Below are 14523 nucleotides of genomic sequence, written 5' to 3' on the forward strand. Positions count from 1 at the left end.
ACCCACCTCCCTGGGACTCCAGGGCTCCCTAGGGTGCAATGGGGGAGAGCATCAGTGCCCCAACAGCTGTAAACGTGGGCTCCCCTGAGCACCCCTGGGATCCTCACATGGAGGTCAGAGGCTGCAGTGACCCCTCCCTCCCTCAGGGGTTGCTTCCCTTCTCATGGGGCAGAGGCTGTGAATGGGCTCCCGGACACAGGACAGACCGTGGCCTGATCCAGCTGATGCTCCCGGTCTCTGTGCCCAACAGCCAACCGCCTGCCATGGAGACTTTCTTTAGGAGACATTTCCGGGGGAAGGTGCCAGGCCCTGGAGAGGGGCAGCGGCGGCCCAGCAGCGTGGGGCTGCCCACAGGCAAGGCCCGGCGTCGCTCCCCCGCTGGGCAGGCCTCCTCCTCACTGGCACAGCGGCGCCGCTCCAGCGCCCAGCTCCAGGGCTGCCTCCTGAGTTGCGGGGTGATGGCCCAGGGTTCCAGCCGCCGGCGCTCCAGCACTGTGCCCCCTTCCTGCAACCCCCGCTTCGTCGTGGATAAGGTGCTCACTCCACAGCCTACCACCGTGGGGGCCCAGCTTCTGGGTGCACCCCTGCTGTTGACCGGGCTTGTGGGCATGAATGAGGAGGAGGGTGTCCAGGAGGATGTGGTAGCCGAGGCATCGAGCGCCATCCAGCCAGGCACCAAGACACCAGGGCCACCCCCACCTCGGGGCGCCCAGCCGCTGTTGCCCCTACCCCGCTACCTGCGCCGAGCCTCCTCCCACCTGCTCCCCGCGGATGCTGTATATGACCACGCTCTCTGGGGCCTGCACGGCTACTATCGGCGCCTCAGCCAGCGGCGGCCCTCAGGCCAGCACCCTGGCCCTGGGGGCCGAAGAGCCTCAGGCACCACCGCCGGCACCATGCTGCCCACCCGTGTGCGCCCACTGTCCCGCAGGCGCCAGGTAGCCCTACGGCGCAAGGCGGCCGGACCCCAGGCCTGGAGCGCCCTGCTCGCGTAGGTATAGCTGTGGCCAGCAGGGCGAGTGGTGTGACCTCCTGTGGGTCTGGCCTGGGCATGGGCCTTGAAGCTCTGCCTGGCTGAGGGTTCCCCACTTGGGAACACTCTGGGCAGTATCCTGAAGCCAGCGTACCCCAAAAGGCCATGTCTCCTGCAGGGAGCCTCTTAGTGTCTGGGGCTGCTGGGAGGCTCCTCCGCCCTCCCTGTTGCCGAGGTCATGGAAAGGGCAGAGGCCCCAGGAGGTGGGAGGAAGTAGGGTCAGCAAGTGCTCAGCCCCCTCCTCAGCTGTCTTCTCCTCTCTAGGAAAGCCATCACCAAGTCGGGCCTCCAGCACCTGGCCCCCCCTCCGCCCACCCCTGGGGCCCCGTGCAGCGAGTCAGAGCGGCAGATCCGGAGTACAGTGGACTGGAGCGTGAGTGCCTGAACACCCCTGGGTCCCAGCCCCTCTGGGCTCTTGGCCAAGGCGCAGCTGGCGGGTGGAGGCGCTACAGGCAGCTGGGAGAGCCAAGCCTGGAAGGGTTGGGACAGTGGGGCAGACGGAACAGAGCAGGGTCGATTGGGGCGCTGGAGCGGGTTTGTCTTGGGAGAGGGCGGGTGGGCGGGGGCTGATGGGAGGGAGGGCTGGGCGGCCAGCGTGTGCTGAGCAAGCCCATCCCGTGGCTAGGAGTCAGCGACATATGGGGAGCACATCTGGTTCGAGACCAACGTGTCCGGGGACTTCTGCTACGTTGGGGAGCAGTACTGTGTAGCCAGGATGCTGGTGAGTGCTCATAGGGGCACGCCGCCCCCTGCTGGTGGAGCCAGTAGCCGCAGCCCTTCCAGGAACGTTGGAATCGAGCCCGCTCCCTGGCACCCCTGCTGTGGGCCGCCCCAGGATGGTGAGGGGTGCAGGGGCTTTGTCCGGATGCCAGGACTGCGGCTTCCCAGTGCACACAAAGGGCAGCTGTGCTGGGGCAGGCAGCCTCCGAGATAGACTTACCTGGTGCCTCAGGGGCCCTCTCTTCCTGTCCTGCAGCAGAAGTCAGTGTCTCGAAGAAAGTGCGCAGCCTGCAAGATTGTGGTGCACACGCCCTGCATTGAGCAGCTGGAGAAGGTGGGTGGGTAGCTCAGCTTTGCCCGCCCCTGCCCTTTGGGTGCTGAGGCCCTTTCAGCGCGCACACACACCCACACGTTATACAAACATGGCCTGCCAGGAGTGACCCAGCACTCGGGGGTGAAGAGTCAAGGACCCTGGAGCCAAATGCCTGCGTTCGAATCCTGGCTCCTCACTGATTAGCTGCTGTATCCCCACTGCCTGGAACAAACCTGGCGCCTAGTGGGTTCGTTGAATATCACTCAATGGAATGAATTGACGAATGGTGGCCCTTGTACCATTTCACCATGTCCAAACTAGTGCTTAGAAGAGGCCATTGATTTGCTGAAGCTTCATAACTCAGCTGTGGCTACACCCTGCCTCTGTGGAGACCTTTCCCCAAGGGCCATTGTCCACTGTGCATTTGCAGCTGGGGGCATGTCTGGGCACTGTGCTTCTAGAGGTGGAGGCAGCACTGGGCAGACGGGTCAAGGCCAGGGGCAGAAGGGTTCGCATGGAGGGGCAGCGCTTCCCAGCCTGCAGAAACCCAGGCCATCATACGGGAGAGACTGTAAGACTAGGAGTGGTTCAGGCAGGCTCACACAGGCTACTTTCCCCAGCCTCTGAATTGTAAAGTGAGGCTTCCTTATACCTCTAATAAGGCTGAAGTAGGGACAGTTATGAGAAGGGAAATAGAAATGCAGCCCCACGCACTGTACACTCATCATTTAAGGTGGAAATCGACCTAGGGTTCCACAAATTAGCTAAAGGTCTCCAGGGGCCAGGCAGTGCAAGTCTGCGTGTGAGGACCAGGCTGGCTGCATGTGCCCGGGTCAGGAGTGCCAGAGGGCGAGGAAGAAAGGATGCGGCCGAGTGCAGTGGCTCACGCCTGTAATCCCAGCACTTTGGGAGGCCGAGGTAGGTGGATCACCCTGAGGTCAGGAGTTTGAGACCAGCCTGGCCAACATGGTGAAACCCCATCTCTACTAAAAATCACAAAAATTAGCCAGGCGTGGTGGTGCACACCTGTAATCCCAGCTACTCGGGAGGTGGAGGTTGCAGTGAGCTGAGATCGCACCACTGCACTCCAGCCTGGGCAACGGAGCGAGACTCTGTCTCAAAAAACAAAAACAAAACAAAAAAAAAAACAACGAGCAAACCGTGGTCCCATGTTAGTGGGGGAGACGGACCCAAAGCTCCCAACCTCCCCCTCATCCTGGGTACTGGGTGGAAGAAGGAAAGATCCCTCTGGCTAGTGAGGAGGAGGCAGAGAGGCAGGAGGGCTTCTCACAGGAGGTGTCTCGTGTTTCAAGGACTCTCGTGATGATTTGGGGGTATCCCCACCTTGTGAGGATGACTCTGGGTTGTCCTGGAGGGAGTGACCACATACCTGACCCCGAAGGGAGGTTCTGACATTTTGGTGGTCACTGCCATGTTTCACAGATAAATTTTCGCTGTAAGCCGTCCTTCCGTGAATCAGGCTCCAGGAATGTCCGCGAGGTAAGTGCCCAGGGTGGTCAGGGATGGGGCCACCCTAAGATTCCTGCATGGGCCTCTGCGCAGTGTCTCTGGAGTGCCACCAGGGGGCTCGGCTCCCTCTAGGCTGCTGCTCACTGAGGTCTGTCTGAGGTCTGCCATGCGGAGGCCTAACTAGCGCTGCCTGCGGAGTGGGTGGGACAGCTTGTGCCTCCTGGTGCTTCCCAGCCTTCTCTGTCCCTCTGAGTCTGAGCCTCCCCCAGGCCATGAAGAGTCTTTAGCCCCTCCTCCACTCATGCGCAGGACTGCAGAGCGCTTCCTGCAGCCCCGTGTGTTGAGCCGTGTGGGCAGTCCTCAGGACTGTGCCCCTGCCCACCCCTCACCCAGTGAAATTTTTCCCCTTCTCCCCCAGCCAACCTTTGTACGGCACCACTGGGTACACAGACGACGCCAGGACGGCAAGTGTCGGCACTGTGGGAAGGTGAGAGGCCCTGCCCGAGGACATCGCCACCTGCACCTGCGGGCCTGAGCCCAGGCCGTGTGGCCGGTGTGGCCTGCCGATCACTGACCACACCCTGGTGTGCAGAGTCCGGGGCTGACCCTCAGCCTGGCTGCAGTGCCTTCAGTTCTCAAGCACCCTGGCCTGCTCTTGGTCTCTGGGCTTAGTAGGAGAGCAGGGAGGAAAGTTTTCTTCCCATGTGGCACACCTGGCCTGCTTTGAAGCTGCAAGTGGCCCTTTGGAGAATCTTATAGACTTACTCATTCGGTGACTGCATGGATACTTGTGTGCCGAGCGCCAAGCTGGGCAGCGGTTTCCCACCCTCCTGAGGACAGTGTGGCTAGAAGCCGGGCTTTCCAGGCGACCGCCTAACCCAGTCCACAGTTGTTTGGTTCACTTTCTTGTTTGCTTCTTGCCCGCCTCCCTCAGTAAGTGCAGGCTCTCAAAGACGGAGAGGCTTGCTTCACTGATTCTCAGCGCCTGGCCCACTGCAGGCCTTTCATAACAGCCTGTGTGATGAACAGGGAATGAATGTGATAGGTACTCGGAAGCGGCAGTAAATTTCTTTAACAGCACATGGGGGTCTGGTCAGGCCTCGGGGGTAGGAAGGAGGGAAAATCCGAGTGAGGCAGGAGTTAGCCTGCAGTGTGGCAGAACGGGTATGCATGTGGTGCTGTGCAGGTAACTTCAGGGAGTCAGGGGGCCCGGGCTAAGCCACCCTGCTCTTCAGGCTTATCTTATACATATTTTTTTTTATTTTAAAAAATGTGTTCAGACTGGGTGTGGTGGCTCACGCCTGTAATCCCAGCACTTTGGGAGGCTGAGGTGGGTGGATCACCTGAGGTCAGGAATTCGAGACCAGCCTGGCTAACATGGTGAAACCCTGTCTCTACTGAAAATACAAAAAATTAGCTGGGCGTAGTGGTGGGCGCCTGTAATCCCGGCCACTCAGGAGGCTGAGACAAGAGAATCGCTTGAACCTGGAAGGTGGAGGTTGCAGTGAGCCGAGATCACGCCACTGCACTCCAGCCTGGGCAACAAGAGCGAGACTCCATCTCCAAACAAAAACAAAAAATGTGTTCAAAGCTGGGCATGGTGGCACATGCCTGTTGTTCCCAGTTACTTGGGGGGCTGAGGCAGATTGCTTAAGCCCAGGAGTTTGAGACCAGCCTGGGCAACATAGCAAGGCCCTGTCTCTGGGTGGAGAGAGGCTGGCACCAGGAGAGGGGCTGGGTCTGCTGCTCCAGGCCTGCCCTGGTGCCCATCCATCCTGTCTACCCTCAGGGATTCCAGCAGAAGTTCACCTTCCACAGCAAGGAGATTGTGGCCATCAGCTGCTCGTGGTGCAAGCAGGCAGTGAGTGGTGCCCCCGCCCCCAGGGCCAGGCCCTGCACTGCTGGGTTTGGGTCCCCGAGTCTGAACACGGTCCCGCTGAGCCCGGCCCCTCGCTCTCCTCAGTACCACAGCAAGGTGTCCTGCTTCATGCTGCAGCAGATCGAGGAGCCGTGCTCGCTGGGGGTCCACGCAGCCGTGGTCATCCCGCCCACCTGGATCCTCCGCGCCCGGAGGCCCCAGGTGAGTACTGCCTGCACCCTTGATGCCCCGTATGCACTTGGGGTCTGCCAGCTACCCCAGCCTGCCCACCTCGTCACCAACACCTGCTTCCCTTGCAGAATACTCTGAAAGCAAGCAAGAAGAAGAAGAGGGCATCCTTCAAGAGGAAGTCCAGCAAGAAAGGGCCTGAGGTCAGCCCCAGGCTGGGCAGAGGCTGCAGGGGAGCAGGAGAGAGGGGTCTGTTGCTCAGGGTACAGAACTTCCACCCCCAGCTAATGCTGCCAGCTGGTGGGGGTCTGTGTGGGCTCTGGGGCCTCTGAGGAAGGCAGGATTAGATGCCAGTTTCTGCTCTGTGGCCTGGTAAGATCTGGCCCAGAGATGGTACGTGAGGGTACAAAGGGGGAACAAAGTCACCCAGGGGGCCTGCTAAGGATGATGGTAGGGTGTCGTGGACGGGAAGGAGCTTACAGCCTCTCACCTTGTCTCCCAGGAGGGCCGCTGGAGACCCTTCATCATCAGGCCCACCCCCTCCCCCCTCATGAAGCCCCTGCTGGTGTTTGTGAACCCCAAGAGTGGGGGCAACCAGGTGAACGCGGCCTTGCCTCTCAGCTAAGGGCTCGGGCGGGAGTTGGGGTCCAGCCCGTCTGCCAGCAGCTGTTCCCAGAGCCCGTTTCTGGCTTCTACCCCAATCCCTCTTTCCCAGGGATCCTGAGAAAATCCTGTCCTTTCTCCACCCCTCACCCCTTATTGGCCCTGGTTCCCACAGTCACACCCCTCTCCCTCTGCTGCTCCCACTTCGTCCCACCACTGCCTGACTGTCTCTCGGCTCCCCATCCCATCCAGGGTGCAAAGATCATCCAGTCTTTCCTCTGGTATCTCAATCCCCGACAAGTCTTCGACCTGAGCCAGGGAGGGCCCAAGGAGGCGTAAGTACTTGCCAAGGTTTTGTGGGGGACATGGGGGGGAACTTGCCTCACTCCTGGGGTACAGCACACATCCCCTGACCCCACTGCCATCTTCCCATGAGCCCAGGCTGGAGATGTACCGCAAAGTGCACAACCTGCGGATCCTGGCGTGCGGGGGCGACGGCACGGTGAGCTCCCCGCATGGGCCAGCCAAGCACCAGGGCTGGGCCTGAAGCCGGGGTCCCTGTGGGCCTGACTTGCCTCTGTTCTCCCTCCCCCAGGTGGGCTGGATCCTCTCCACCCTGGACCAGCTACGCCTGAAGCCGCCACCCCCTGTTGCCATCCTGCCCCTGGGTACTGGCAACGACTTGGCCCGAACCCTCAACTGGGGTGGGGTAAGCACCCATAGGAGGGGGGTGCAGCTGGGGCCTCTCCAGCCACAGAGGGCTCAGTCCCTGCCTGCTCCCCCAGGGCTACACAGATGAGCCTGTGTCCAAGATCCTCTCCCACGTGGAGGAGGGGAACGTGGTACAGCTGGACCGCTGGGACCTCCACGCTGAGCCCAACCCCGAGGCAGGGCCTGAGGACCGAGATGAAGGCGCCACCGACCGGGTAAGTTGGCCAGGGTGTGCGGGGGCAGGGCGGGTGACTGGGGACTGGATCCCACTTTTCCACTTGCTGGTTCTGGGACCTTGGGCGTGTCTCTTCATTTCTCCAACTTCCACTTCTTCCTTGTACGATGGGAATAATAGTACTTGCCTCACAAGATGCTGTTTTTTCTGTTTTTGTTTTTTTTTTTGAGACTGAGTCTCGCTCTGTTACCCAGGCTGGAGTGCAGTGGCGCAATCCCAGCTCACTGCAACCTCCGCCTCCCAGGTTCAAGCGATTCTCCTGCCTCAGCCTCCTGAGTAGCTGGGATTATAGGCAGGTGCCACCACACCTGGCTAATTTTTGTTTTTCTGTTTTCTTTTTTTTTTCTTGTTTTTTTTTTTTTTGAGACAGAGTCTCACTGTCACCCAGGCTGGAGTACAGTGGCACAGTCTTGGCTCACTGCAACCTCTGCCTCCCGGGCTCCAGCTATTCTCCTCCGTCAGCCTCCTGAGTAGCTGGGACTACAGGCACCCGCCACCACACCCGGCTAATTTTTGTATTTTTAGTAGAGATGGGGTCTCACCATGTTGGTCAGCCTGGTTTTGAACTCCTGACCTCAGGTGATCCATCTGCCTCGGCCTCCCAAAGCACTGGGATTACAGGCGTGAGCCACCACTCCTGGTCAGAAGATGCTGCTTTATTCCATAGACATGCACTGAGCGCCTGCTACCTGCCAGGCACTTCTCTAAGCAGTGAGCAAAACCAAGCCCCACTGTTGTGCTCCACATGGCATGTCAGGAAGAAGTGTTAGGGGAGCTGACAGGGAAGAGATGCCGCAGGCACGCAGCGAAATCCCCCAGGAGCCACCAGGCAGAGCAGGGCTGTGCCTGACAGCGGGTGAGCTGGGCTGAGCCCTAGCGGACGCTGCTGACCAGGAAAAGCCTGTGAACAGATGGGCTGAGCTGGCTCGGCCACACAAGGCCCCTGGAGCGGGGACATTTGTGAGGCCCAGCCCTCATTTTGGTCCCTTGACCTTTTTCCAGTTGCCCCTGGATGTCTTCAACAACTACTTCAGCCTGGGCTTTGACGCCCACGTCACCCTGGAGTTCCACGAGTCTCGAGGTTGGCAGCCTCCACTGAGGCCAGGGCAGGGTGGGCACAGGAGCGTCCCCGGGAGGGTCAGACCCTGCTCCCGCCAGTGAAGGCATCCATCCCAGCCCTCCCCCAACCCCACCTGGGCAGGCTGGGGTGACTTACTGGCCCCCACTGCTTGTCTCCACCCAGAGGCCAACCCAGAGAAATTCAACAGCCGCTTTCGGAATAAGATGTTCTACGCCGGGGTGAGTGGGGTCTGCACCCCCGCCTGTGCCCACCTCTTCTACCACCCGTGCCCCTGCCCACCTGTGTCCACCAGGCCCCAGGAGCCCTGCCGGGTGCTGGTGAGGAAAGATCTCTGTCAGCAGATGGTGACGCCCTCTGTCTCCCACAGACAGCTTTCTCTGACTTCCTGATGGGCAGCTCCAAGGACCTGGCCAAGCACATCCGAGTGGTGGTGAGCGGGGCCAGGCTGCCGTGGGTGGGCGGGCCGGAAGGGAGGGAGGCGGAGGCCACCTGGCACATGCACCTCAACACCCTCCCCGCCCGCCTCCAGTGTGATGGAATGGACTTGACTCCCAAGATCCAGGACCTGAAACCCCAGTGTGTTGTTTTCCTGAACATCCCCAGGTGAGGAGGGGGCTACCGGAGCTGGGGGGAGCCCTGCTGTCCTTGTCCTGCAGAGACTGTGTTTTGAGGCCCATGTCATCGCCCCCCTTTGCAGGTACTGTGCGGGCACCATGCCCTGGGGCCACCCTGGGGAGCACCACGACTTTGAGCCCCAGCGGCATGACGACGGCTACCTCGAGGTCATTGGCTTCACCATGACGTCGTTGGTGAGTGGGCGCTGGGCCCATGGTGCCTGGGAGCACAGCCCAAAGGTGGAAGGGGTCACCCATACTCACCTTCATGGGCCACGGCGGCCTAGTTCACCCTCACCTCCCTTCTTTGTCTCATTCCTCTGGCTTGAGAGCGGCACCTACCCCCTCTCCTCACTATGCCTCGGGATACCTTCACTCCCCACTCTGACTGGAGAGTCATCCTCATTGCCTCTGTCCCTTCCCTTTCCTACCTGGCATCTCAGCCTCCCCTCTGCCCTCTGGCCAGGGGTCACTCTCACCTTTGTTCTCTGGCTAGAGTTTCTGCTTCGGAAGGAGCAGAGTCTGGGACCCCCCTGCCCCCGGCCCTGGTGCCATCTGACCCAAGCTTCCTGTGCCCACAGGCCGCGCTGCAGGTGGGCGGACACGGCGAGCGGCTGACGCAGTGTCGCGAGGTGGTGCTCACCACATCCAAGGCCATCCCGGTGCAGGTGGATGGTGAGCCCTGCAAGCTTGCAGCCTCACGCATCCGCATCGCCCTGCGCAACCAGGCCACCATGGTGCAGAAGGCCAAGCGGCGGAGCGCCGCCCCCCTGCACAGCGAGTACGTCCCACCCTGCCACGTGCCCTGGGTGCCAAGGCCAGACCCTGCCCTCTCTGGGCCTTGATTTCCCCATCTGTAAAAGGGGCTGACTGTCCCTCTGCCCCAGGGGTGTTGGGAGTGGAGCGGGACCTTCTCTCGGCACGTGGTTTGGTGCCAGGCCGAGGGTGGCACCAAGGCAGGGCCTTTGCTGAGCCCCCGCTTGCCGGCCCTGCCCGACAGCCAGCAGCCGGTGCCAGAGCAGTTGCGCATCCAGGTGAGTCGCGTCAGCATGCACGACTATGAGGCCCTGCACTACGACAAGGAGCAGCTCAAGGAGGCCTGTGAGTGCAGTGGGGCGGCCTGGCAGGGTGGCCAGGAGGGGCTGAAGCAGCCGGGGCCCCCTTGGGCAGGGCTGTGGGGTGCAGCCAGCTGCTGACAGGTGCTCTGTTCTCCAGCCGTGCCGCTGGGCACTGTGGTGGTCCCAGGAGACAGTGACCTAGAGCTCTGCCGTGCCCACATTGAGAGACTCCAGCAGGTAAGGGGTGGGGGCTTCCCCAGGTGCCCACCAAGAGGGTGGCGGGAAGTGAGGCCAGGCCTCTTCCTCCCGCAGCCAGCTTGCCCTGCGGAGCCTCCTCTGTGCTGGTTCCCCCTACTCCAAGTTCCCTTCCCTCCCTGGCCCCCACTCTATCCCAGCCTGGCCTTTGCTTCTCTCAACAGGAGCCCGATGGTGCTGGAGCCAAGTCCCCGACATGCCAGAAACTGTCCCCCAAGTGGTGCTTCCTGGACGGTGAGTCTACTCCCAGGGTGCCAAGCTGTTTCGTGTTCCCTCCCTAGGGGATCCCAGGTAGGGGCAGCAGAGGACCTGGGCCTGGACATGGCACTCCCTGATCCTCAGCTGCCCTCTCTCCCACAGCCACCACTGCCAGCCGCTTCTACAGGATCGACCGAGCCCAGGTGAGCGATTGCAGGCCTGCTCCAGCCACAGCTGCTTCCAGGCCCCAGGGTCGCCTCTCCTGGGACGCCTTCCCTGTTAGCTCCCCCGATGGGCTCACCTCTGTCCTCATGCCTCTGAGGGCTTTTACTATTGCCTGTGTGCATGGACAGCGCGCGGCCCTGCCCTCCACACTGGAGAGTATAGGGCGATGCCAGCCAGAAAGGCAGTGGGGTACCTACCAAAGGCTTGCTGGGTGGGTAGGAGGGCCTGGAAGCCCAGAGCCATCCAGGGAGACACAGAAGCAAAGGCACTCTGGTCAGGCGCCAGCTCACCTGGTAAAGTCTGGGCAGTCGGAGGAGGTGTCAGGAATGGGAAGGAGTGGGAGAGGGACAGGCAGGGCCCCTTGCCTGGCCACCTCCTTTCAGTGTTTGTGCTCATGGCAGAGGCTTCTCCAGGTCTACCAGCCTTGCTGCCCCTCGGCCCCCACCGTCAGGTGCCCTGACCTCCCGCCCTGACCTCCCCCCACAGGAGCACCTCAACTATGTGACTGAGATCGCACAGGATGAGATTTATATCCTGGACCCTGAGCTGCTGGGGGCATCGGCCCGGCCTGACCTCCCAACCCCCACTTCCCCTCTCCCCACCTCACCCTGCTCACCCACGCCCCGGTGAGTCCTGGTGTCCCGTCCCTCCAGCCCCTGGCTTTCAGCCCCACCTGTAAGCCGATGACTTCTGAATCCCTGCTTCCAGCCCCTCCACCAGTTAACTAAATGGTGTCAACCTGAACCTGGCCAAAGCCCACCTGACGGCCTTCAGCCCTGCGGTTCTCTGGGGAAGCGGCCTCACGTCCACCCTGGTTCCCTCCCTGACTTCTCCCTCCTCTGGACCTCATCCTTCAGCCAGTCCTGGCAGCCCCCGGACCCACCACCTGAGCACTCCTCCCCACCCCTACTGCCACCAGCCCTTCCCGGCTGCCACGCCCTGGCCCCCAGCTCTTGTATCCCTGTGGCCATTCGTGCCCTCGAACCCCCATCTCCATACCACGGTCAACTAAAAATGCAGAGCATACCAGGCCACTCCCCAACCTAGAAGCTTCTTTCTCAGCAGCCCTTTGGACGTGGATTCTCCCCAGGCCCCCCGTCATTGCACTGGGCTCCCAGCCCCCTCCCTGAGTTCACCTCCATGGTCCTGCCCCACTCTCTTCTCTTGGTTCTTTGAGGCGTCAGGTGTTTGCCACCACTGGACTTCTGTCATCGCTGCCTCCAACTCTTCCCCCATCTTTCCGGAGCTCCCCCACCCCCATCCCCTTTGAATCTCAGCTTGGCTGTTTCCTCCTTGGAGAGATCACTCCCAGGACCCCCTCTGCAGGGGTGCCACATCACCTGTTCTGAATTCTTCAGAGCACCCCTGCTCTCAGAACTCCTTATTTATTTGACTTGTTTGCATCCCTGAACTAGAATGTAAGCTCCATGAGGGCAAGGCCTTCCTCTGTCTCGTTTCCCTGCTGTATCCCCAGTGCCTGGAATAGTGCTTGGTGTGTAGCAGGCACTCAATAAACTGTGGAAAGGATGAAGATGCCCCCAGTTGGGGTTGGGGAGGGCGACCAGCTGGCCTGTGCCGTAGCCAGTCACAGCACATCATGCTCTGTTGCAGGTCACTGCAAGGGGATGCTGCACCCCCTCAAGGTGAGGCCTCTCCCTCTGGGGCCCCTCCTTTCTGCCTGGTTGGGGGCAGGAGGCTCAGTGGGGTGGGGATAGGGCCCAGACACAGCCTTACACAAACACAGCCTTTGAGCTTCACGCACCAACCGAGCCCTGGGCACACACGCCCGGCCGGCACAGTCCTGTCCACTGAGGCACCAACCCAAGCCCAGGCCTCCGACTGCAGAGTAACAGGCAGGTATTCCGTGCAGGTGAAGAGCTGATTGAGGCTGCCAAGAGGAACGACTTCTGTAAGGTACTAGCTCCAGGCTCCAGTTCCTTCCCCCAGCAGCTCCCTCGGGCCCTGGGGAGCGAGGCCTCTGGGTTGGGCCAAGAGCTGACCTGCTCAGGTGCTGTCATCTGTCATCGTCTGGCCCTCTGTGGGATCTCCAGTGATCGTCCCATTCCACTTCACTGTATCTCTGTCTAGGCCACAATAGATGGCTCCTAGTAGGGGCTTCCTAGCTCAGTCCACTTGTCCCTGGTGCTTAGAAAGGAGCAGGTCAGAGGAAGCACTGCTCCAGGGCTTGGTCACCAATGCTGCCAGAGAGCCCACAGGCTGTGGGGTGAGAGGCCCACAGAGGCAACTCGGGAGTAAGATGTGTGAGCGCACTCGTTTCAGGCCTGTGCTGGTGTACCCGGCTGTGGGCCAGCGTGTGAGCTCGGGGAAGGAGGGGTGGCCCCAGGAGGTCCAGCCCTGCCATGCCTCCTGCCCTCAGCTCCAGGAGCTGCACCGAGCTGGGGGCGACCTTATGCACCGAGACGAGCAGAGTCGCACGCTCCTGCACCACGCAGTCAGCACTGGCAGCAAGGATGTGGTCCGCTACCTGCTGGACCACGGTGAGCCGGGCAGTGGAGCCCAGGGCCTGGGGCCAAGGTGGGAGGAGGAGGGGTTGCCAGGCCTCTCTGACCACCTTCTCCCCTTCTCCAGCCCCCCCAGAGATCCTTGATGCGGTGGAGGAAAAGTAAGTATCTGGGCAGTGCAGAACCGTGGTCACCCCGGAAACCACCCTTTTCCCCACCCCTCCCATTTTGTCAGGTCAGAGCCCATAAACTTCCTGGTCACATCTGTCATCCCCTGGGCCACCCCTATTGCCCCAGAGCCCTGAACTTCCTGCCCTTTCTGATGGCCCTTGGGAGACAGATGGGTGGATCAGGGGACGGGATGGGGTACACAGCCAGCCCCTGCTCCCCCAGCGGGGAGACCTGTTTGCACCAAGCAGCGGCCCTGGGCCAGCGCACCATCTGCCACTACATCGTGGAGGCCGGGGCCTCGCTCATGAAGACAGACCAGCAGGTGAGCAGACGGCAGGCAGGGAGCCCACGAGGGCACCAACCAAACCTTTCCCAAGGTCCTAGGTGGGAGCTGGGGCTGGGGGCTGTCCCTGGGAAGACACAGTCCAGACCCTGGGAAACCTGAGCCAGCAGGGGAGGAGCTGGTGGGCAGAGAGGCCTCCCTCCCTGACCAGGCCACAGGGAGGTAGAGCCCCTGCCTCTCAGCCTGCTAGGGGTTAGGCCTGCCTCTGGCCCCTGCTGATCGCAGCTCCGCCCTCCTCCAGGGCGACACTCCCCGGCAGCGGGCTGAGAAGGCTCAGGACACCGAGCTGGCCGCCTACCTGGAGAACCGGCAGCACTACCAGATGATCCAGCGGGAGGACCAGGAGACGGCTGTGTAGCGGGCCGCCCGCGGGCAGCAGGAGGGACAATGCGGCCAGGGGACGAGCGCCTTCCTTGCCCACCTCACTGCCACATTCCAGTGGGACAGCCACGGGGGGACCTAGGCCCCAGGGAAAGAGCCCCATGCCGCCCCCTAAGGAGCCGCCCAGACCTAGGGCTGGACTCAGGAGCTGGGGGGCCTCACCTGTTCCCCTGAGGACCCCGCCGGACCCGGAGGCTCACAGGGAACAGGACACGGCTGGGTTGGATATGCCTTTGCGGGGGTTCTGGGGCAGGGCGCTCCCTGGCCGCAGCAGATGCCCTCCCAGGAGTGGAGGGGCTGGAGAGAGGGAGGCCTTCGGGAAGAGGCTTCCTGGGCCCCCTGGTCTTCGGCTGGGTCCCCAGCCCCCGATCCTGCCCCACCCCACCTCCCCCGGGCTTCCTCCCGGAAACTCAGCGCCTGCTGCACTTGCCTGCCCTGCCTTGCTTGGCACCCGCTCCGGCGACCCTCCCCGCTCCCCTGTCATTTCTTCGCGGACTGTGCGGCCTGGGGGTGGGGGGCGGGACTCTCACGGTGACATGTTTACAGCTGGGTGTGACTCAGTAAAGTGGATTTTTTTTTCTTTTCTGCTTTTCTTCTTTTGCG

The 14523-nt window shown here is 61.6% G+C and overlaps 1 protein-coding gene across 9 annotated transcripts in view; it reads left to right on the plus strand.

The window, feature by feature from the left end:
• Positions 1-14500, plus strand: part of DGKZ (diacylglycerol kinase zeta) — a 47173-nt gene extending 32673 nt beyond the window's left edge. For 3 of the 9 annotated variants that reach the window (XM_034932474.3, XM_008968163.3, XM_034932475.4), the window contains exons 2-31: positions 1298-1406; positions 1659-1754; positions 2010-2087; positions 3510-3566; positions 3955-4023; positions 5326-5397; positions 5500-5616; positions 5715-5786; positions 6086-6181; positions 6439-6521; positions 6628-6688; positions 6782-6895; positions 6972-7112; positions 8135-8213; positions 8376-8431; positions 8581-8643; positions 8743-8816; positions 8911-9022; positions 9409-9608; positions 9828-9928; positions 10043-10122; positions 10305-10374; positions 10501-10541; positions 11050-11189; positions 12175-12206; positions 12434-12477; positions 12941-13061; positions 13153-13186; positions 13419-13518; positions 13781-14500. In XM_034932474.3, the coding sequence (XP_034788365.1) occupies positions 1298-1406; positions 1659-1754; positions 2010-2087; positions 3510-3566; positions 3955-4023; positions 5326-5397; positions 5500-5616; positions 5715-5786; positions 6086-6181; positions 6439-6521; positions 6628-6688; positions 6782-6895; positions 6972-7112; positions 8135-8213; positions 8376-8431; positions 8581-8643; positions 8743-8816; positions 8911-9022; positions 9409-9608; positions 9828-9928; positions 10043-10122; positions 10305-10374; positions 10501-10541; positions 11050-11189; positions 12175-12206; positions 12434-12477; positions 12941-13061; positions 13153-13186; positions 13419-13518; positions 13781-13897 (2629 nt within the window). In that variant the 3' untranslated portion in view covers positions 13898-14500. Of the gene's footprint in view, positions 1-248; positions 992-1297; positions 1407-1658; positions 1755-2009; positions 2088-3509; positions 3567-3954; positions 4024-5325; positions 5398-5499; positions 5617-5714; positions 5787-6085; positions 6182-6438; positions 6522-6627; positions 6689-6781; positions 6896-6971; positions 7113-8134; positions 8214-8375; positions 8432-8580; positions 8644-8742; positions 8817-8910; positions 9023-9408; positions 9609-9827; positions 9929-10042; positions 10123-10304; positions 10375-10500; positions 10542-11049; positions 11190-11271; positions 12095-12174; positions 12207-12433; positions 12478-12940; positions 13062-13152; positions 13187-13418; positions 13519-13780 lie in introns of those variants that run through there. The other 6 variants (XM_003815217.7, XM_024930881.5, XM_014346807.4 and 3 more) reach the window with 5 other exon arrangements.
• Positions 14501-14523: the final 23 nt, after the last annotated feature.

This window comes from Pan paniscus, chromosome 9 (assembly GCF_029289425.2).
Source record: "Pan paniscus chromosome 9, NHGRI_mPanPan1-v2.0_pri, whole genome shotgun sequence".
Taxonomy (NCBI): Eukaryota; Metazoa; Chordata; class Mammalia; order Primates; family Hominidae; genus Pan; species Pan paniscus.